General features: G+C 37.9%; 1 protein-coding gene across 2 annotated transcripts in view; it reads left to right on the top strand.

Moving 5' to 3' along the window:
• gpc6a (glypican 6a) overlaps positions 1–24,347 on the top strand; it is a 133,824-nt gene that overhangs the window by 93,226 nt on the left and 16,251 nt on the right. The window contains exons 5-7 of one of the 2 annotated variants that reach the window (XM_029427697.1): positions 1,209–1,339; positions 4,729–4,872; positions 7,018–7,047. In XM_029427697.1, the coding sequence (XP_029283557.1) occupies positions 1,209–1,339; positions 4,729–4,872; positions 7,018–7,047 (305 nt within the window). The remainder of the gene's footprint in view (positions 1–1,208; positions 1,340–4,728; positions 4,873–7,017; positions 7,048–24,347) is intronic. The other variant, XM_029427704.1, reaches the window with a different exon arrangement.

Raw genomic sequence — 24,347 nt, 5'->3', positions numbered from 1 at the left:
CATCCCTACAAATGTCAGAGCACCGAAATGGAAGTTATATTGATATCTCTGTTCTCTGCCTTTACCACTTAACCAGTTCTTACTCCTCAAACATGACTTGGTGGACTTTTAATTACTTTCTTGAGAGACAAGATAGAGTTTAATGAAAATATCAAACACATTATTTTCACCGCTGATATCTCCCAGTCTGACACGGTCAATAGAGCCATTCCTCTGTATTAACATGTTAATGTTAATAATGTACCACATTGTTTTAATGAATATTAAAAGTGGCAGTTTGGTGGGTGAACTGTTTTAGGTATTGATTCATGCCAAAACTCATCCACAGCAATAAGGGTCATGGTCTCTGTGTTTGTTTTTTGGTTTGTTTTTGACTGTTATCGTACCTAAGCTAAGAGAATATTGTGTATGTTTTCATTAATTTTCATTGAGGACATGATTAGATGTGAGAAGTTGGGGTTTTGACAAAAAAAAACAAGGAAACAAGCAAATACAAAGCTGTACATACCTGCTGTCATCACTTGAGATGCTCTAAGTCATGCATGATAGTAAAAGAAAGTATTTGCATGCTTTTGGTGTCTTATGGAAGTCATATTTGACATAAAGAACTAAGTTAAACACTGAGTGTCTGAGAGTTTAATATAATTAAAAAGGAATTACAGTACAAACATGATACATAGACGTGAATTTATGCATTTATTGATATGCTTTCACAATTTAGAATTAGGAATGCAAATTGATGAATAAATCAGAAGTGTTGTGGCTCTCTGTCTAACTGGAGTGATTACCATGTATGCAAGTCAACAATTAGTTTTTAATGTATAAGCTATTTATTTGTAAGCTTAGCTCATTGAAATTAAATTTCTACTTGAGGTCACACATCCTCTTACGAACACCAGAGTTGCTCCAGAGATCTCTTTTGTGCTCTGTGTTTGTGTTTAGATGAAGGTACCGCAGGTTCCCTTTGTATTTGTGTGATTATTGGCAGTCAACACATTTGGAGAACGGACTTTTCTTTGTTCTCTTAGTTGGACCAATGTCATAGAATCATGATGAAGCAAAGCACCCTGATAGTTTTGCTCTGAGTGTTGTTAAAGCTCAGAGATGATGCAAACATTGACGTGTTTGTTAACAGAATTAGTAAAAATGTCTTTGTGTTAATGTTTAATATTTCTGTGAGCTGACATGTGTCCTCTGTGTTATGACAGATGCCATGTTACTGGTGGCAGACAGACTGGAGGGACCCTTCAACATTGAGGCAGTTATAGAGCCAGTTGACATCAAGATCTCTGATGCCATCATGACCATGCAGGACAACAGCATGCAAGTGTCAGCCAAGGTACTGTCTTCTGAATTATCTTTGTTTGTCATGCTATGATGTGATTTGTTTTTGAGCGGCATAGAGCAAAGACTAGTAATACACGCTGAAATAGCCTGCAGTTCTTTTCTGCTCTTCCCTTCCAACTACGTCACTGTCTCTTCAAATTGACGGCACTCGATGCAGAAGACAGCAGATCTTTCAGATGCAAACTCAGCTTTTCTCGACCAATACAGGAGGAATTTATTTTCAATGAGGAATTCATTGCTTCAATCGTCTACATGTACCATCAATACTGATTGGGCAATCACATAAAAGGTTTGCAAATGTTCCTTTTAATTATTTCTATTTGTCGTAGGCTTTTAGTTTATTAATTAGTGCAAAACAGATTACATACAAATGTACATAACACAAATTAATAAGCAGGGCAATTACAATGACGCTATACAAAACGTGAAAAGAAAAAGAAAGTGAGTGAATAATGAGCATAATAAGAAGGTTATTTGATTTTACGTCAATTTAGTAATTTCTAATTATTGCAAGATTATTTACGGTCATAAATACTGTATACTAAAATACTGAGTGTAAAATGTAACCAGTATATGGCCGGAAGCCTTGGATAGCCCATAAAACAGTTTCAAACCCAGAGATACATTTTACTTGTATACACTACTAATTTACAAAAGCAAATAATTATTGTAGCACATAGCACAGTAAGCTTTTTATCAATATAATGAGGAAACATTCTTCATGAATGTATCTTGTCATAAAATAGTCATACTGAACATATTGCAAATTAATTAAATTTGTTTCTCTACAATATCCTTTCATGGCAACACTGTGTCGAAGTCTGAGACAGGATGGGTTTACTTTTTCAATATTCAACCCCAAATCACAATCTATCCATAACCTTAATGAAAGTGCTTTGGAGTCTAAACTTAACCACACCTGGGATGCAGGACTGGGACTCTTTTAGTCATTTAGTGGTTAATAAAGGTGAATAGTTTGTCATTGTCTTTCTTGTCAAAGAGCAGGTTTTTGAGTTTGACTTTTTATTCAGACCCTTGGTTGTATGTGCCTGTCTTCACATCAGAATTACAAGGGTCAGTGGGAATTAGATGTCACGTTCTTTTCCATATCGAGAGGGCTTCAATTTACAACTTCACCCATTTTCTATGCACTTGACGCTCCATCCCTGCACAGTTGTGCTTGGCTGACAGATTGCTCTGAGATTACAATCTTTCCCCTACAGTCACATTTTAACCATAAGTACAGTACTTTCATTCCTGCTGCACGGACCTGTTGAAAATCGGTTTTCTTATGTGATGTACAAGATAGCAGGAATTGTAATCATGGTGAAGAATTGATAAATATTAGAGTAAAGACAGCCACTTGTCATGACAGCCATGCTGCACATTAGAGTGCTCCATCACATACAGGCCAGAGAGGAATGCTAATGAGCTGTGCGGTTTGGAGGTGTGTTGTTTGGGCCCTGAGAGCCTGCCGAGACCAAGCCGTCTGAAAACACACAAGAACCTCTATATACTACACAGTGATTAGTGTAAGTAGAAATTCTATATTTTCTGAAGCCAAATTTGTCATGGTTACAGAATGACATGGGTCCATTAAACATTGAAAATATTCAGTTTTATACACTAACCTAAAGGCCCTGTCACACATATCAGTATGCCAGAAACGTATGCCGGCGCATACAAAAATTTGTCAGAGTCCAAATACGTCCAACTTTTCATCGGATCGGAAAAGTGAACGTATACAGATACGCATGTCTAACCTATTTATAGCGCATCACTTACTAATACAAAATGTATCAGACGAATGCCCAACAAATGCATAACTTATACAAAAATATGGCGTGTACAAAATATCGGCAACACACTGGTGTACGTTGATATAAGGTAAGGTATAAGTAGTATTCGTTAAGAGCTCACTGTGTTACGCTGGGGTGCGTTGTTGAACGCTGATGTTTTGAGCATGTCCAAAATTACCGGACGTACCCGACGTTTGCTTCATAAGATATGCAGACGTTACGTGACGTTAGACATACGTGATTACGTAATACGTAGGTGAATATTTACCTACGTGAATACCTACGTATTAGAGGAATGTTAGATATAGGCTACGTCGGCTGACGGTGAATCCTACAGCCAACTTATTGATAACGAGTGGATAACCTATTCCTACCCTATGTTAAGATGATGCCTGACGACGGAGTAACTTATTAAACGTGTTTCTACAGTACAGCTAGCGTTCAGCATGTTAGCCGTTCTCCAGCATCAGCATGACGTGAACCAGATGGCACTTTTCCAGCTCTGTTGGACTAACCCTAACCCTAAATAAGTAAGTGATACGCTATCAATGTTTGACATACGTATACTAATTTGTTATGTATACGTCAGCTACAACACCGTTGTGGAAACGTTGGACATATTTGGACTCTGACACATTTTGAGCTACTTTTCATGTACGCCGGCATGTTTCTGCCATACAGAACTGTGTATGTCTGGCGTGTTCGGCATAACGTCTGCGTCCTTCAAACGATCACAACTTACCCTTCATTTATATCAACGTATTGCCGATATTTTGTATGCGCCGGTGTGTGACAGGGCCTTTAAGCTCATGTGTGTTGCAACTTTGTGACAAATGGCTTGCAGTCTGGGCCAAAAAGGATTTCGACCTGGTCAAGTCAAATGTATTATATTTTATTTTTTCATTTTGATGCCACTTTGTCGTACTGTAACAATGGGTTTCAATTGCATGAGAGTAACGTCATATGAAGGTTTTTGTTTTTTTTGCCACCGATATGACACTTCCTGTAAAAGGAGACTCGGGCACTGATAGACAGCATTAGGTTCCAGGCTGGTTCTATATAGTTTTATTTCTGAAAATCACAGACCAAAAATTGTGCTGTGAGCAAATTGACAGAACGGGAAAATGTCAGTGGTGTAAGCGAACTAGAACTTTTGTGGTATCAAAATGGATGTGTATTCTACAAAGAAATGGACACGGCAAGGTAAGGTTATTTATTTAGCACATTTCAATAAAAAGGCAATTCAAAGTGCTTTACAAAAACATTCAAATAAGTAGGACATAGTGCATAAGGAACACATTATAAGATGACATTTAAATACATTTAAAAACACAACAGGAAATAAAACTAGCTAAAATGCCCATAAAAGTTACAGTGCTGTGTAAGATATGAATAATAATTTGATTTAATAAAAGGCAGTGGCAAACAGAAAAAATTGGCATTGCAATGAGAAGCTCACATCTCATAATATTGAAGACATATTGTGTTAAGGTTGATGAAACCAGTCTGCTCTGTATCCTCTTTCACTCTTCCCTCGAGCGTGGTAATTGTATCTCCTCTGTTCACTCCATGTTCATTTTAGGTTTTTCAAGGGTGTGGCCAGCCAAAGCCATCAGGAATAGGCAGGTCTGCACGCGGCATCTCAGATGTTTTCAGTGCTCGCTTCAGACCCTACACCCCTGAAGAGAGGCCAACCACAGCAGCTGGAACAAGCCTGAATAGACTGGTATGTACAGAAACAAGATAACCAATGTTATAAACTTCAATTGGGAAATGTATAAACAAATGAATGAATGGTTAAATAAAATAGAAACATTTAAAAATGACTTTAATCAAACTTTATATGACATTTTGGTTTTTCTTTTATATTGTTAATTATAAAAGAAACACGGAAATAATCATGATTAACAGGAGGATTTAATTAGTCCATTTAACGGTTCTAAAACAAACTGTAAAATAGAAAATAATCTAAGGTCAGATCATTTGTATGACAAAACCAATACCCTCCTAAAATAAAAGTCTTATTGTTATTGGCTTTCACTTTGTGGCCTAATTAAATCTGAAGCATTCATGGTGGTTTATTAAATAAGTCTATATTCTACCAGAAAATACTGCTGAACAGTCGACACTCTGCTAACAGCTCAACTGATTTTGACAGCTTTCAGAATTGACTTTTTAAATACAATTGGCGGGCTTAAGTCCAAGAATCCTTATAAATCTATGTTCATGGGGTTCATGTCGACCCCAGGTTCTGTCTTCCATCCCGCTGTGCTCAGAGTTAAAATATTTTCCTTTCTTACACTCTCACTGCCAGAGGTTACAGAAAGCACATGCTTTGCACTAACCTACTTGGATGTAATGTTTCGGATAGATTTCTCAGAGTGTGTATTGCTGCAGGAAAAGAGAATAAAAACGATAAGAGAATATACTACGAAATATACTTAATCACCAAGAAATGTGAATGTACCTTATCCCAGAATGTGTACCTCTCTCAGAATCAGTTTTGAGGAGACTAAAACAGATTCATCCCACCAAACTTCAGGATGATGACAAATCCTAGGATATTAATTGAGGCTATAATAAGATCCGTTTCACCGCCCCATGACACTGAAACCCATCGAGTAGGAGGCTGTCTGTGCCAAGCTCCAGTATATGGCAACACCGAGGCCCTCAACTTGACTAGGTGTTAAACCCAGCTCAATCTGTGTAGCCTACAAGTACCCTGCAACTTTACATCTTTTCCACTTTTGCTACAAAATGTATGCTGCTGTGATGTGTCTAGGTGCCTACAAGGGCCTAATAAATATCACATTTTTAATATATCCTAATGTAATTGTCAAATAAGTCAATTATTCCATGTCAATCTGCAATATTATCATACATTTACCTGTTAGTCCTTCTAATAATAACACACCACGATGTTCACCTTTTTACAAATGTGTTATGTTGTACAACCTAAGTGTTGTTGGATATTATAAATGTGTCTTTATGTAATCCCTGTCCAATTGGCAAATCCATTTATTAAAAATATTATTGTCCTTTTAAATAAAAGGCACAGTTGATAATATTCTGCTGTACAAGTTGTTTGACAGGATTAAAATGGAAAATATTCAGGAGCAGAAAAGCAGATTAGAAGCCTCGGAGTGTACTGTGTCGGTATTTGTAAGAAGTCTATACGCTCCAAATTTGAGCTCTAATTATAAGTATAAGTGCACGACAATGGTTGTGTGAAACATGACAAGGTCCTTTTAAAGTGTTATTCTTTCATTTAAAGTAGCTTTACATACAAGGATTGTTTTAAAATAAAATCTAACCAAACCCTCCTCTCTTTGCTTCATAACATAAACATCAAAAAAGTGCAAAAGGAAAATGTACAGGTTTTGCTATTCTTTCATAATTCATCATAATTCATCTTTACGTGCTCTCAGGCCAACTTCTTGTAAAAGATGAGAAAAAGTATTCGAAAAAAAGTGAGTTGGGTTGCTCAGAGTTCTTACTCACTAGATCACACCTCATCCATCTGACTCTGTAATCTGCATTTCCTTCTGTAAATTATGCAGCCACAATCCTGTTTCCATATTCTCCACCCAACGCTGCTGTTTCTTATGCAAATCCCGATCTTTGCATTGATCAGATTTGATGTCAGCTGATTTTTTTAAACTGATTTCACAGTAGAAATTTCATGTGGATAAAAACGTTTGAGGTACTTAATCTCATATAGAGATGGAATATTTCAGCAACACCATTTATCATTAAACTTTTTGCTTAACTAACCAATAGACATCCTATAGGCTCCTATTCTCTCTCTGTCTCTCAATTTCTCCGATGTCCAATTAAATCTCTTTCTTCTTCATTTCTCTGCTGCTCCCAGAGGGTTGTGTGGAGGACAATGCAACACAGTGTAAGCCTTTCATTCCTCCTCTTACTGTCACCAAGTCATCTGTCTTGTGCTGTTTTAATCAACCTGCCCATAGAGCTCCGCTTCTTTACATTATTCAAAGTTGATATTGATGGCATGTGTGTGACATTGGCTGGCTGTTTACTTACTTTGGTTGGATTATTTGAGGTGTTTTATAATATAAAGCTGAACTACACTGCTGGGGTCAATGTTTATAATTGTTCTGTTTCTTATTTTGTCTAAAATGATTTAGATGTTGCAGCATAGTGGTTCAGTGGTTGGGACTGTTATTGCCTTACAGTGAGAAGGATTGTGAGTTTCCTTGAGCTTTTTCCCCACCATTCAAAAACATGCAGAGACTTTGCCCGTATGGGTGCGATCGGTATATTAACGTGTCAACCCTGTGATGACCTAGCGAAGAATCCTGAGTGGTTCTGTGTTTTTTTTTCCCAGTGCATGCTGGGATAAGCTAGTGCACCAACTGTGATGCATGGAAAGAAACGTTGTATGCTCCTTTGTTTGTGCTTGTTGTTGTGCATGAATGTTTGTTAATTGATTATCATTGATCAGGAGAATCTGACTATTTCTATCATATCTTTAATCATTTTCTAATAACATCTTGAATATGTCAAATACTATTCTGGCGGCTTTTTGCAGTACTCTGTCAATATCAAACATTTTGTCAGCAGTCATTTATTTTTAGCATAAGTGCAAAATAAATTGTTTTCTTCCAAGAATAAAAAAGAAATTGCTTACTGCCTTTTACGGATGTCAACATTTTATTTGTCACATACACACCTACACATGTAAAACTTGCAGTGAAAAGCTTGGTGCAGTAGCATGTTCCTGTTTGACTATACTGCATACATTTAGTGATTGTAATATTTATTAGCCTTTTGCTGAAGTCTTCAAACCTTGGACACAGAAGGTCAGATTTATGTAAATGAAATCACAGGGCAAAATGTCTGTGTTACTCTCACAGTCTGCATGTAAATGAGGGTGTGGTTTGCTAAGGAAGCAGATAATTACATAACCAGTGACTGGGACCAACTTCTGCACACATTCTGTGAGTGACGGAAAGGTCAAACGGTGCAGTTCAGTAGCGGGATTTGTCTGAGTTTAGCTGGTTTTGATTAAAAAAACATTGAATGGCTTCAGGAACTGAAACAAGAAGCAAACAGTTTAGTAAATATGACTGTGATTAACGTTAAGCATTGAGGTTTCTGGGTGACAGTAAAGCTCTCAGTCATTGTTACTCCTTATATATTTACTCAAGTGTTTTCCTCTCAAGTCCATTTGCAGTAGGTTTCAATCTCGGTTTGTTTTCGGATGACTTGTGATGATGTGCCTCTAACATCCCAGTCTGTCATTTGCATCTCAGAAGTGCATTAGATACAAGTGCTTACATACCATCTAATCCTCTTCCTTTTGCAGCTCACAGCTAAACCATTAAAGCTGGTGGGTCTGTTGTAAAGAGTCCCATAGCTGATGTATGTAAGAGTTTTATTTGTTCTTCATGTAGACAAATTGTACTGTAAATACAAATACTGGTTAAAACCACAAAGTCTGGTATTATATGTGCTTTGATTTATGATTGGCTTGGGTTATTTTGCTTTGTCTGTGATTCCTAATTTAAGTGAGATTACTTTACATTCCCCCATACAACTGAATCCTAATTAATTGTATGATACTGTATAATGTTTATTAATGGTACGTCCCTACAGTGTTTACAGGTGAATTTGTCTTTCTGTGGTGCTGATTCATCACTGGGACTGAATGACCTTCTCCGTTTAATTCAAAGGGTAGCTTCTCTTAGAGTCAGAGAGGGCTGTTCCACTGTCCCTTTATTTAGCACTGACCAGAGATTCTGTTTTGTTTTTTTAAGTTTTTGTGTATGTAGTTTTGTGGTGTACTGACTTGTTAAAAAAAAAAATGTATCAACAGAATTATAGCATCCCACGGGGGTTGTGATGTTTTATTACAAAGATGTCATTTTTAATGTCAGCTACTAACCCACTGCTAAATCTGAAAATGTAACATTACTGCACTACGAACTGTGGTTACATTGCACAGTATTGTGACCCACCTCGTGCTTTGTTGCAGTGTTAAGGTCCTGTCACACATATCTGTATGGAAGAAACGTATGCTGGCGTATATGAACATAGAGTCCAAATACGTCCAACTTTTCATCGGATCGGAAAAAATGAACTATACAGATACGCATGTCTAACCTATTGATAGCGCATCACTTACTTATACAAAATGTATCAGACGAATGCATAAGTTACGTTACGTTAGACATACGTGAATACGGAATACGTACGTGAATACTTACCTACGTAAATACAGTACGTGAATACTTACCTACGGAAATATAGTAGTAAATACCTACATGAATATGTTAGAGCAGGGGTATCCAAACTATGGCCACCCAGTTGGCCCAAGGTCCATTTTTAATTGGCCTGCAGCAAATTCTAAATGGAATATGGCCCAGATAGAAACTTGCGCTTGAATGTTTTGCACTTCTTAGTTCTAACACAGAAACATAGTTTTGACTTGTCAGCTAACTTAAAACATCAAGTGTCAGATAAAGCTTGGGCTTTAGATTTTTACTCGATTGCATGCGATGAGAGCACAGATGCGACAGACACCACACAGCTGTTCATTTTTTTTTGCGGGGAGTTGACGATAACTTTTGCGTTACGGAAGAGTTGCTTGGTCTTAGGAGTCTAAAGGGCATAATTCGAGCACGAGGACTTTACCACAGAGAATTTCAAGCTTTCTTGTTTGATGTCGATGCTGAATACGGGGACGTACTCCACCTTTCTGATGAGCGCTGGCTGAGTGGCGGCTGCAGCGGTTTTATTCCCTGAGATCAGAAATCGATCTGTTTTTGAAAGAGAAGGACCGACCTCTTCATGAGCTGAGTGAGCCTCCATGTTTGGCAGACCTGTTTAGTTGATCTTACTGGTCATCTCAACACTGAACAAGAGCCGCGCAGTATAGGCTGAAAGCTTTCTGCGTGAAGCTCCGTCTCCTTGAGACACAGCTACGCAACTTCAATGTTGTGCACTTCCCCACTCAAATATGTGAGCAAACATTTTCTATTAACTCTGAACAAAAGCAGATTGAGAACCAAAATGATCGAAAGCATCTCTGTGATGTCCTTCAAATCTAAAACACTAAACTTACTCCTGACCTGCAGCATCCTTCAGTCCAAAGTGCAGCATCTCTGCTCCCACTGAGTGCAACGCTGTTCCCATTATAGGAGAGTTAATTAAAAAATATATTACAAAGTATTCATGTTAATAAACTAAATGTTTTCTATTTTCTAACTAACATTAGTTGATGTGTTAATTAACAAGCCCAATAACTTATTTGATTTACTTTATTTGATTTGGTTTTTTTAAGCAATATAAAAGTATGAGGTATATTCTTCTGTATGTGGCCCTCAGTGAAAAAGGTTTGGACACCCCTGCGTTAGAGGTATGTTAGATATAGGCTACGTCGGCTGACGCTGAACCCTACAGTTATTGATAACGAGTGGATAACCTATTCCTACCCTATGTTAAGATGATGCCTGACGACGGAGTAACTTATTACACGTGTTTCTACAGTACAGCTAGCGTTTAGCTAGCGTTTTGGGACCTTATTGGGGTTTGAATATAGTATATAGGGTCCCTGTGAGTAGCTCATCCTCACTTCTTCACAGCATGTCTTGATGAACACATCAACCCATCATCAACCCAGCATCAGAGAGCATGGAGGATGCTGAGTGGCTGAGACAAGAGTACATTCTAGCCGTTCTCCAGCATCAGCATGACGTGAACTAAATGGCACTTTTCCAGCTCCGTTGGCCAGACACTCAGATACGATTTAAATAAGTAAGTGATACGCTATCAATAGGTTTGACATACGTATAATAATTAATTATGTATTTGTTATGTATACGTCAGCTACAACACCGCTGTGGATTTGAAGACACTGATGGATATGATGCTCAAAATAAAATGCAAGATCCAGCAGGGAAAATGATACTTTGATAAGAAGTAACCTAACTATTTCCTCTGTTCATCCGTTTTTATTCACTGTAAATGAGTGTGATCAGTATAGTATTGGAGCAGATCCTCCACTATGTGTTAACAGTCACATTTATATTCTGAGGATGTTGCGAAGACACACCTTGGGTGTTCATCAACATTTAGATTCTTCATTTATTTTGCCAATGATAAGCAGATGTCTGATGACACAAATCTGACGAGATGGCTTTGTTCTATGTCAGCTTAAACTAACATTGCTGACAGGACATTACTGTCAATTTCTCCATTACAGAAATGCCTGCAGAAAACAATTGATGAATGTCAATTCATTATTGATGTATTTGACCGATTTCTAAATAGTTTGAGCCTCTCTAATGGGTTGTTTGTTGTTGAGCACTGTTGAAAAGGGGATGCAGTTGGAAAGAAGGTAAATCAGTCATTAGCCGTGGCCAGGCCTTTCTCCACGCTCCATTACACGTTGTTTTAGCAGAGCGCCAGGGCCAGGAAACGATCTGCCAACGAGCATTTTTCTCAGGAAATAGTCAAATAAATGATCAGTGTTTTATGGATTCTATCAATCACAGTAATCCCGTGTTGAGGGGCCCCACCTATGTATACTTAGTTATTGTAGCCACTCAGAGGACTAAAGGGTGTTATGGAGATTTGGGCAAACACAGTGAATTTGTATGCATGGAAAGAAACCCAGAGCTTAACATCCCTCAGCTTCTGAATAGTAGAAATCTCTATTCCCACATGAAAGTTTCTTCTTGCCAGAGTAATCAGTCATTGAGAAATCACTCCGCCTAGTGCAATTGCAGACACAACTGCCAATTATGAATGATGGTAACACGGCTAAATTGGTTAAATCCATGAGTCATGCCATACAATGGATCCAGTTACAGCTCTAATGAAATTCTGGCATGTACTGCATATCTGTTCTCCACCTCTTCGATAGCCTCAATTTATGTACAGATCAGCAGGCAGAAAAAGACCAAGTGTTAAGACCAGTTAATCGCACTCGCATGCTAATTTAGTGTACTGGGCATGCTGAGCAAATATTTTAGAAGTAGTAACAACCACAGGGTGTGAGCACTGGGGGACTTTCAAAACTTTATATTACATTGTGCTGACTAACATCTTGGGGGGGAGAAGGAAATATATACTTTTTGGTGTCAGAAGTTGACTACATTTTTAAAAAGAATGACTATGTCTGTTGGACATTTGAAGAGCGACACCTAATAACGTGGTACTCATGAGTACCTGTGAGTAAGAGAGGTTATGTGTTGTGCTAGAGTTTGTAACATTATACCTTTCACTAAATTGATGTTATTATTAGATCAAGAAGTTCACAACTGTTTCAGATAGGGACGTGAACTTAACAGGCTTGAGAGAAGTGAAAGCTAGAGATTGATGTTGTGCCCAAGCTTCAATAACACAAACACACTGTAACTAATTGGACGCAGGTTTTCTGTCTGTTATGTGTTGGTGGCCATAGAAAAGAGGAAGATATACTGTCATGGCTTGTGCCTACAATGACTGTTCAATGTAAAACAAAAATGTTTTAATGAGCCGGGGAACCTACAATCATTCCAACACTTTGCTGGACTATTTTAAATCTTCATTAGATACCTATTAATGATGAGTTTAAAATAATGGGTCTATGTGTGAACTGGGTTGGCTCAGTTTTCACCTCCGTGCCTAAATAGAGGGCGATGAATTCTTCTGTCCAGAGGTGATTCTGTCTGTCAAAATAGATGGAAATCTGACAGAGACTGATGTGTAATCAGCCGTGCTCGCTCAACAGAGACCTGTCTGAATTAAGATTAATGTATGTAGACAGACACAACAGATCAATGAAGCCACCTTCTGGCCCTCGGTGTTTAAATACAGCTTCCTCACTTTAACTGTCATTACATCCATGCCTTCCCCCACCTGCTTTACTTCCTCACAGTTTATTTTGGATAGTTTTCTCTTTTACTCTGTTTTTACTCGTCCTTTTAAACAGTCTTCTTTTTAGAACTTTCATGTTTTGCTAAATTAGCACCGCAGACACCAACCGATGCTTCAAGCAGTAAAATGTACTGCATGGTTATTGGGGATTTTGATGCTCTAAACTCAAAATAGCTTGTAAGAAAGACCATCTCAAAGTACTCTGAGTCAGTGTGCCTGTTTCTGCTGAAAAGGGAAAAAAGAGGACTAGACACCTTGTGTGGTACACAACTGCTTGGAAGATGTGCACAGTGTGTTTGTGCTGAAGAGTATGAGTTGTTCAGGTAAATTACAAATCCATGGTTACGTTTGGTAGTTTCCAGTTCCTACGCCTGGTTTCTTAGCAAGCTCTTCTAGGATTTTGCTTCTCACTTCTTTGGGAACGTGTCTTTACAAATCTTACATTACAGGAGCACTTATCAGTCCTATGAGATTTCCAGTCTCACTCGCTCAAACGTAATGAGCGTCAATTACAGCCTTTCTCACCTAGACATCTCAAACATGTGGACTTTTACATTTACAAAACCTGGCTGAGACAACCAAGCCTGAAGTTAAGTATGCATCTTCCTGTGCAGCCATAATCCATGTTACATGGACACGATATAAACATGCAACAGGTCATTGTATCTGTTGATTGTTAGCAGACTTTTAAAGTTTGCACTTGGAATTACAAGTAGAGGACAGTGCTGATTTTGTGTTTCCACATACATTTAATGATGAACAATAAACCTGGCACCCAAAGGAGAGGTGCTGGAGACATGCCATTATAAAATGTATTTTAGGCCACTAAAGTACAGTATTGTGGAAAGCAAAACATCACACATCTTTCCCTTGTGTCTTATATGAATCTAGGTTTATTAACATCCTGCTGCATGTAAATACCAACAGTGGGGCCAGTATGCATTAGGATGCTGTGCACTGCTGTAGTATTTTCAGTGTGCTGGCCTGGAGACAATCTGATTAATTAATCACTTGACTGTCATGTAGGAGTGAATGAAAGTTTCCTTGTAAACTCAGACAGGATCTTATCATCTCTGTTGCCATTATTCATACGTTATCTGGTGCCCTCAAAGAAAACCTGATCCTCTAGCACACAATCTTGGCACCACATTATCTTCACTTTTAGTGTAAGAGAAGTGCTTCAGTGAAGGTGCATCTCAGGTAAAGTGTTCATTCACCAATTGGATGGTTGGTTGTTCAATCCCCGGCCCCTGCGGTCAAAATGTTTTATAGAAGCCTCGGTGTGAATGCTGAAATGCTGACATGTGTTGTAAAAGTGCTTTAGGTGGTTGCAAAGACTAGAAAAAAAGTGCAGTTCATTTAAATAAGTATCATTTTGCTAAATTTAGGCCCAAACTGGTCCACCGAACCTGGCTTCTTCCACCTCTGAGCAGCTTGTCAGTAGACACTGCCAGAAAGCCACAGCATATACTGTGAACTGGAATCTGCCTCAGCTCCTGCCTCACTGCTCATCAGAAGGCTGCCCACCACTCTTTCCCATGAAATAGTGTGGTTAGCACGGCTGCCTAAAGGTAGAAGGTGTTTACCTTGCTTCAACACAGCAGAGCCTTTTGAGCTTAACTCATCCATGTGGGTTTGCAGGCAAGCTGAAATAAACCACAGTGTGTCCAAGGATTAAGTGCATTATTCAAAGCACTGAATCACAAAGTGCAGGGGCAATTGTGTTCGAGGTAAGCTAACCCAGTTGCTATGAGCAAAATGAGAAACTGACCATTTTGTGCTGCCTCCCTTTAGAGGTTTTCCTCCTTTTTAGAATACATCTTAACCAGGCTTTGTAAATCCCTCAGTACAAAGAGACTGGTTCATTCCATGATACCTTTAAGAGGCTCCTGTTGGTGTCCATGTAACCTAGAAATTGGAGGACTTGTAGTGATCCTGCAGTCTATCCTTGCATATTTATCAAGATTACATAACTGTAAATTGTGGTTAAGATTTATCAATACAGCCATTCTTTCCAGCAGTGTAACAGGATCTGCTCTATTTATGTGCTGTTTCTGCTTTGGTCCATAAAGTTTGTGGCAAGATGACAGAAGCTTACTTTACTCGATGTGCTTCGATACTGATGCTAGAACTTTGTACGGATCTATTCTATCCCACTTTTGTGCATTTGGTAGACGTTCCAGATGATCTGTTTCTCATGCACTGTCTTTGTGTGATGTTTGGACTGGACACTAGAGTAAAGAAGAATCCAAAGGAACAAATTACAGTAAATTGTTTTTGTGCCTCTAACTAGCCTAGGGTCAATCAATACCAATGCCATCCCCACTGTAAATTATTCATCCATTTCCATTCCTGGTTATAACTTTTGTACTGATGAATGTGTTGAAGTCTGTTCCAGCATGCACTGGACATTTTGCCAGTCAATTCATAGCCTTTTCAACACATTTGCATTTTTGACATTTAAAGTCCACTGACTGAGCTCAATGAAAAATTAAATTAACACCCAGATGCAAGGGATTTAAACTCATTTATTCCATAAATTATAGAAGTGTGGAACTGAATATTTTTGATCATTAAAGAGTTTGGGGTTCAATATTGGTGTGTAACTTTGGATACATTCCAATGTCATAAATTGAACACTGCTGAATAATGTTATTCATAGTCTGCCTAAATCCAGATGTTAATGCGTACATTCATTTTGATGCTTTTTTACTGTGTTTATCTAAACTGTAACCAACTTCTTTGTAAAGTTGCTTTAGTAACTTTAGCTCAAGACAAGCATCTGTTTATAAAGCCTTTCCCCCCAAACGGTGTGTTTACCCTTGGGATGGGACACAAAACCAGCTGTGTATGAAACTTCCATCTGTGCTTACATTAGTCAGGTCACGGTTTGCTTATCACGAATGTGCTGTGCTAAAACTCCTCAGTGCCCTTATCATTTACTGCTTTATAGTACAATGAGCTCAGTTGTGTCCAATAGCAAAGTAAACGTACTTTGTTGAAGACAGAAATTATATATTATTTAGGTTTAGCTAGCATCTTCATGCAGAGGTAATGAAGAACAGTTTTGTGTATTTAATGCCTCATGCATTATAATGTTCTCTATGAAGCACATTCATTCAGTTTGACAACTACAGTTTGGCCGTATTATAAAAAATAAATAAGAGATTTATACTTTGTCTCTCTGCGTACCTTCATATCTGTGGTTTTCTATTGGACCATTGAAGAGATAGCTGAAATAAGAAGTCTACCTCATACAAGTTTGTGTGTGTGGAGTGTTGGTACTGCGGTGCTGAAATGTTGCTATGTCTTTCATTTGCCTGTAGTTCATCCTGTAACCTACTGATCGAGACATTATCTCTTCTTATCTTATCTGTTCTCCATCTTTGAATTTCTGCTTGAATTATAAATCATTTACAGATACAGAGTCCCTCAGCAGCAACATCCTTCCATCCTGTGCAGAGACTTCTAAAAGGACAGGTGCTATAATGGGCACAGGTGTTTTTTCCCCAAAGTAATTGCTCTTCTTTGAGCCAAAACAAAAGCCACGAAACATATATAGCAGAGATCTCAAAGACTTAGTTGCTGATATAGCTGAGTAATTTAATTTTAAACGCTTGCAAATGCTGTGTAACAGTATTTGTAGCCATACAGGAATTTTATACAAAGAATCACAACAAATTAAATTAATTTAATACAATTCACAAAGAAAATCTATGTAACAATTTAAATTGTTCGATGTTCATAAGTCTTTGATACTTGTTTTCCTAAAAATAGGCAAACGGTTTGCAAGTGTGATGGCATATTGTCACTTATTTCTTATCTGTATTGTAAAGTAACAAGAGTTTTGGAATCAGGTTATATTGTCGTGATACTAAGTGAGTTGTCTGTGTCGTTATATTTGTAACAAGAACATTCTCAAAACAGGTCAAACTGAATTGTGAGAAGAGTGTTGCCAAAGTTATTTTTTGTAGTATTATACAATTTCCCAATATTAACATTATTTTGTGTTGTTTTTTCATTAAAGTCATATTAAAGTATGTCAAAAAAAGGTCGTAAAAGTATAGTGTGTCATAAAAAGGAATAAGAAAGTATGTCAAAAAATGTAATAAAAGAGTATCCAAACAAAATGTCATAGTGTAGTATGTCATGAAAAATGTAATTTAAAAAAGTAATAGTATATTGTATGTAAAAATAAAAGAAAGTCATATGATTCATTGAATCAGACACAGGCCAGCTCCAGAATGCAAATTATAAATATTCTTCTTTGTCCTAAAAAGAAAGATGTGAGTTCATTTCCGGCATGGTTCTCATGAAAAGAAATTTCAATATTGTATTTAATACAGCCATCTAAAAATGATTATGAAGATTATTTTCCTCTTTTTGCACATTTGTGGGTTTTCATTCCTGAGCTCCCATTGAACCTTCATTACTGAAGATCTATGTTTAAAGTATAAGATCCTATTGACATGTATTTCAGTAGATATGATGTTATATGAGCATATTATTTTATGACTATATTGCAAATAGAATTACAGGGAACAAGTGTACACACACACACACACACACACACACACACACACACACACACACACACACACACACACACACACACACACACACACACAGTGCTGTAAAATCATGAAGGTTATTGGACAAAGCAGTTGTCATGGGGACAGGTTTTGAAATTACATACTAACTATACCTCTTGCCTGTTCTTGCAGTGAATTAACAGATGTGTGGGACATATAATTATGGTTACAAAACCTCCACTAATTACATAATTAGCTTTAGACATTTTCAGAAGCAATTTAATAAAGACACATTTGCATTTAAATCCTTGTGTCTGCATCAGTAAAAATGTTGGTGTGTTATATCCCCTTTAATGCCACATCATTTTGAGTAGATGCTGCATTAAAAGCTGAGTCGCCAGTTGAAAGCGACCTCGTGTTTAAGTTCTTGCAAACTGCTTCTTCGATATCGTCTTATCCTGCTAGAAACTCTGCCTCCTTAAAAGAACCCAAACTGACCAGAGGTCAACATCTGGTTGTGATAACCGCTCTTGTCAATATGAAACAAAAAGGTCCAGTACTGAAGCTGTTGGTCCTGCCATGGCACTACAGCAGCAGAGCTCGACTCTCCTTCCCCTTCACCTCTGAAAATCTAACTGCAAAACATATTTAATATTCTCTCCAGAGAGTTTCAGGCTCTTCAGCTCTTAGCTATCTCTCTGTGTTACCGCCTTGGCCCTAGCTGCCACCTTGTACATGAGCCAGTTAGAAAATTCTGCCTCTGAGCGCTGGTTAGCACCAAAGCATCTTCTTCATCCAGGCCATCGGATCATCAGTGATTCCACAGTGAGAAACATTACATCCTGGCAGATAAAACCTCATTACTTCTCAGATACAAACATCCAGGAGTCCCCTGTTTTAAAAAAAAAACACACCAGAATACAAAGAGGCCAATAGTCCTTGCTGAAAAATAACCCTGTAGATTTCATAATAAAGATATCTTTTTACCTTTTAAATGTTCTACAGAACAGCCATATATAGCTCTGCAGACCAGTTTTATCCCACATGCTTTTGAATTACAAGGTTATCTAATCTGGGGTTACACATATTTATTTACAAAAGAATAGCCTTCACCTTTATGCTGAAAACATTCAGTATGAATGCTAAAAGCCAATACTTCACATACTCTTCTTCATAAAGTCTTGCTTGAGCCATTCACCAGTGATGCCGAACAGAATCCAAACAGGCATGCCATTTGTCCTTCAACGATTATCAGTCATGCCAGAAGAATTCATGTTTACAAATGAACATGTTCTCACTGGCAATATCACTATCGAACATAAAAGAAGTCAGTCTTTGTTTAAAACACATTGTTACATTCAATTTGGTAGGTTATTATATATTGATTTTCTATTCAGTATAATTAATATATATAGGTGGTGTTTGCACAATTCTCTTGGAATTGCACCCATAAACTTGAAGTCAGTTGAAAGTTCATGTTTTAACAAAGCTTATCTGGAGAAACATCCTTGGTATTATTTATATAGCGTTTAACGCAACAAAAAAACAACAACTCTGTAATCTGCTTTATAGAACTATGTGGGTGTGGTTTGATCAGATTTGATTAACAGCGGCCGGGCAACATGATCCACAACTGTCATCACATTTTAACCCAAATCTTGCTCAATTCTGATTGGTTCACAGAATTAAAAACCTTTTTTTTAATTGAGCCCAGCCAACATCAAACCAGTGAGAAGAACCGAGAGGAAAACACAAATACAGAAATCTCTCATTTTTAATTTAAGATTGATTTCACACAGTCATGATTATTGTTACTTTGTCACATATTTTAGGTTATGGAGTATTTGTTGATTGCAGCTATATCTTAAAAAGCTGCAGACGGACTTTTTACTTGATCCAGAACGAGGAAACACATTATCTTCCTGTTGGCCTTTCGACACTGGCTGCCTCAGAAAATCTGTATTGGTTTCAATTCTATTGTTAGTATTTAAACCACGTTCTTGGCTTTTAAATCAACATGAGCCTGAACACACATTGAGATCATTTTGCAATGCCCGTGTGGCTGCTCGACTGTCTAAACTCAGATCAGGGGGCACTGAGATTTATATGTTAGAGCCTGTAGACTGTGGAGTAAAGGCGGAGTTGTGCCCAAATATCATTGTATTTTTAAAAAATCATCTTTTCTTAACCAACCTCTTAGTAAATGTTGCTTTAATTTCACTGCTTTGCCATCTACTATTCTAAATGTGCTTGTTTTAAAAGTTTTAAAACAAAAGTTTTAAAAGAAAACGAGAAAATCTTTTAAAAAATATGATTTTGTCTTCCGAAATTGGGAGTTGTATGAGTCATTTGACAGGACTGACAAGCTGGTGGTGCACACTTTTGTTCCAATTAATGCTTTCTTCTCCAACACAGTGAGTCATAGTGGATCACATTGCTTTTGTGAAATTGATTAAGATAGGCTTTGTTAATGGCCCATGTGTGTTCTTGGGAAGAGAATCACTGTTGTTAACAGAGACGTAAGCAGTGATTAAACCTTGCTTCAGTGAGCTATAGCTCCACTCCCACTCTGCATGCAGCTCTTCACAGTGACAACCAGGCACTTTGAATATAGACTGAAAGTATCTGCACATACGTATAACATTTAACACCATTCATATAAGAAAGGCCTTCGGATATGCCAAGACAAAAACGTATAAGAGATTATAATGAGAAGCTGGACTTTAAATAAGCAAGTGAGTTCTGTCTGTTTAGCTGTTTCCATGTTTAATGAGGTTTTATCACTGCTATGTTTAAAGCAGCTGGGGGCTATCTAGAGGCAACTGTATGGCTGTTATTTGGAGCTGAAGGTAGATATGACCTGTCGAAGTCCAAATTACAATAACTGGACCTACATTAACATGCATTGCTGAAAGGGTGCCCTACATGCTCTGATGGATCAACAAGCACTTGACACCACTTCTAAGACTCAAACTAGGAGGAGGCATGAAGCTTTGTTTGAATCAAATCTTTGATTCAGGCAGTACACAAAGGAAAACATTTTTAATTTTGGCTACAGACTTTTTTCACAGAAGACATTTTGACATGTCGTAGTAAAGTAGAAAAGCACAGGTGTATTTAATAACATTAATGATGGCTACATTCCATTTAGGAGATGATGTGCATGCTGGTTCACTGGTTTTCCTGCTGTGATGATAATTCTAAAATGTCTGCTTTGAAAAAGGTCAATTGAAACTGCACATTTTGAGGAGCTTGTCTATTTTATGTTGTCACACGGCCCTGTAGGTTCATAATATAGATACGAAATACACATCATTGGTTTTTGAATGACTGTAATCACCTCGAATCACCCTGAGTGACTCGGCCAAAAGTATTTTAAAATGTTAAGGCCCTGTCACACATATCCGTATGACTGAAACGTATGCCGGCGCATACGAAATATCGGCAATAGGTTGATATAAATGAAGGGTAAGTTGAGATCGTTTGAAGGACGCAGACGTTATGCCGAACACGGCAGACATACACAGTTCTGTATGGCAGAAACATGCCGGCGTATATGAAAATTAGCTCAAAATGTGTCAGAGTCCAAATATGTCCAAGTTTCCACTGCGGTGTTCTAGCTGACGTATACATAACGAATACATAACTAATTATTATACGTCAAATATTGATAGCGTATCACTTACCTATTTAAAACGTATCAGAGCGTCTGGTTCACGTCATGCTGATGCTGGATAACGGCTAACATGCTGAACGCTAGCTGTACTGTAGAAACACGTTTAATAAGTTACTCCGTCGTCAGGCATCATCTTAACATAGGGTAGGAATAGGTTATCCACTCGTTATCAATAAGTTGGCTGTAGGATTCACTGTCAGCCGACGTAGCCTATATCTAACGTTCCTCTAACGTATTTACGTACTATATTTACGTAGGTAAGTATTCACCTACGTATTACGTATTCACGTATGTCTAACGTAACGTAACGTCTGCATATCTCATGAAGCACACGTCGGGTACGTCCGGTAATTTTGGACATGCTCAAAACATCAGCGTTCAACAACGCACCCCAGCGTAACACAGTGGGCTCTTAACGAATACTACTTATACCTTACCTTATATCTACGTACACCAGCGTGTTGCCGATATTTTGTATACGCCATATTTTTGTATGCGTTATGCATTCGTTGGGTATTCGTCTATACATTTTGTATTAGTAAGTGATACTCTATCAATAGGTTAGACATGCGTATCTGTATATGTTCACTTTTCCGATCCGATGAAAAGTTGGACGTATTTGGACTCTGACAAATTTTTGTATGCGCTGGCATACGTTTCTGTCATACTGATATGTGTGACAGGGTCTTAATCTCCAAATCTCATTTTCATTTTGTATCTTTAACAGCAAACTGTTACCTGTGAAAACCATTAAAGTTTAGGCTCAGATTTGTTCAAGAATCATTCATAGTCATTCTGCAATACAGAGTTTCAAAATGATATACATCCGTAGCCTAAACAACAGTCCTGCAATAAATCCTCTTTGTGAAGGATATAATGTTCAGTCTTTATTGAGACTGTTTTAGAGAGGTAGATTCAACTGTATGATAATTTTGGAGGCTGCAGGTTGTGTTGTTGAACTGCATTGCATTGTACCGAGAGGTGTTGCCCTCATTGATAAATGGGGTAGACAAAATACTACAGTTGAAACACTGTCAGTATAACGCAGTAAAGTTCAACAGCACCACAAACTGCAGCTTCCAGAATGACCAACAAAAACTGAACATTATAACCTTCATGATTTATTACAGGACTGTTGTACTAGACAGGATCAGTTTTAGCTTGGTGTACCTAATGAACTGGCAACTGAGTGTATAATCTCAAATTGGAAAATAAAGAGGTGCAAATTTGTATCTCTTCCACCAATGACCATGTAGTTGTGATGATTCGTTATTTAGAGGTTCTTGTGAGGCAGCGCAGCAGTGAACTCCGGGCTGCCAGTGAGTACAATGAATGTTTGGCTGCATCTAATCCTGCGGCTGCAGCAGCTGCACAGATGCGGTGAAAGCTGTAACTATTCTTGCTTCTTGCTATGACTTGGACTTATTGCCCTTGGCGCTCATGTAAAGACTCATGGTTAGATATTTGTCTCCACAATTCACCCTCAGTGCAGTGTGTGTGTAATATGTTTGCATTTATTTATGAACTAGTGTTTGTTTACTGCTGTAGCTGTGCAGCAGATATACTTTGTTGATACTGAACTCTTGACACAGTTTATGTGAACTGCACATTATGCCATAGACATGGAACACACTGTATTATACACTCAGAGACATGTTTGTTACCTCAGCCAAAGGGGAGGTTATGTTTTCGGCTCAGTTGGTCTGTGTGTCTGTCAGAATGAATGCGGAAAGACTGCAGGCCAGATTTTCATGACACTTGGTGGGATGGTGTAGCATGGGCCAAGAAGAACCCAATACATTTTGGTGTGGATAGAATCAAGGGGCAGATAAACAAATGATGTTTCACGTTTATTTACAGTGCTGCATTCATGTCATGACAGAATAATCAGAAAAATGTGTTGTGTCAACAACAATGTGTCAACGTGTTGTTTAAACGCTCTGAGCAATAAAATACAACACATCTTCTTTGTAGCTTCCATGTTGTTTCCACATTACGACTTAAAGATCATAAACACACCAAAGTTCCCAAATGTTTCTAGTTTATATATATATATATATATATATATATATATATATATATATATTTATCCTTCCTGCCTCCACTTCACCTAAAATATTCCTGTTTGCAGACATTCGACTGTCAGAATAAAACATATAAATGTCACATTACTGTGGTTCAAGTATAATAACCAAGTGTACTCAGATCTGATCCATATTTTGTTGTCAGTGTCAGGATGCCTCGGGCCATCATGAATCACAGCCACACCAGCATGTGTTAAACCTAACCAGCTTTGGTGTCTCCATGACAGGATTACCACATCAAATGTGAGGCCAGTCTCCTGCAGTGGCATCCTGTTGGTAGAGGCCCTTTCATGTCCTGTTAAGACTCAAGGCTCTCACTGTATGCACTCTCCCAAATCCCCAGTGTAGCTAGGACATGATGAGGGTCCGTGTGTGTGTGCATTTTATTTTTTGGATTATTACTAGTGTCCACGTGCACTTTGATTGAGTAACTAGGGTTTCAACTGTAACTGGAGGGTCAAGAATAAATTAATAGGATTGTTTTTCATAGTTCTCAAAATCATACATTTTTAGAAGCCAAAGAATGAATGTAATAATTAGCTGTGGGTGATAATTGTTTTATCTTTAAGAAAAGTGCAACTTGGATAACAAGGAAAACCAAACAACAATATTTGAGCTGGATAATCTTGAATCAGGTCTACCTATTTTAGTAAGAATGCACAAAAAGGTGTCCTGATAAAATAAAACGACAGTCAAGGTGAAGCTTACAGAATACCACTTTCTGTCATTTCCAGATGTGGCATTTCCTCCCTTCATTCATGTTGTGAACAACTCGGTGTGCACGGTTCCTTGTATTGCTCTGATAAAGGCCACTTAAATGTTTTTGTTTGAATTCTTTGGTGTTTAGTTTGGTTTTATTCTTGCAAGTTAAACATGGTAACAGACATGTCAGGTATGTTCAGTTAAAATAGTTCTGCCATTGTGCCCTGTCCTCTGGTTGGAGAAACAGTTAACCAATCATCTTAGTAGGTGGTATTAAGAATGTTGACATTATCTCCCTACATGGCTAATTAGCTACTGA

This window comes from Cottoperca gobio, chromosome 3 (genome assembly GCF_900634415.1).
Source record: "Cottoperca gobio chromosome 3, fCotGob3.1, whole genome shotgun sequence".
Taxonomy (NCBI): domain Eukaryota; kingdom Metazoa; phylum Chordata; class Actinopteri; order Perciformes; family Bovichtidae; genus Cottoperca; species Cottoperca gobio.
This window is presented reverse-complemented; position numbering and strand designations above follow the sequence as displayed.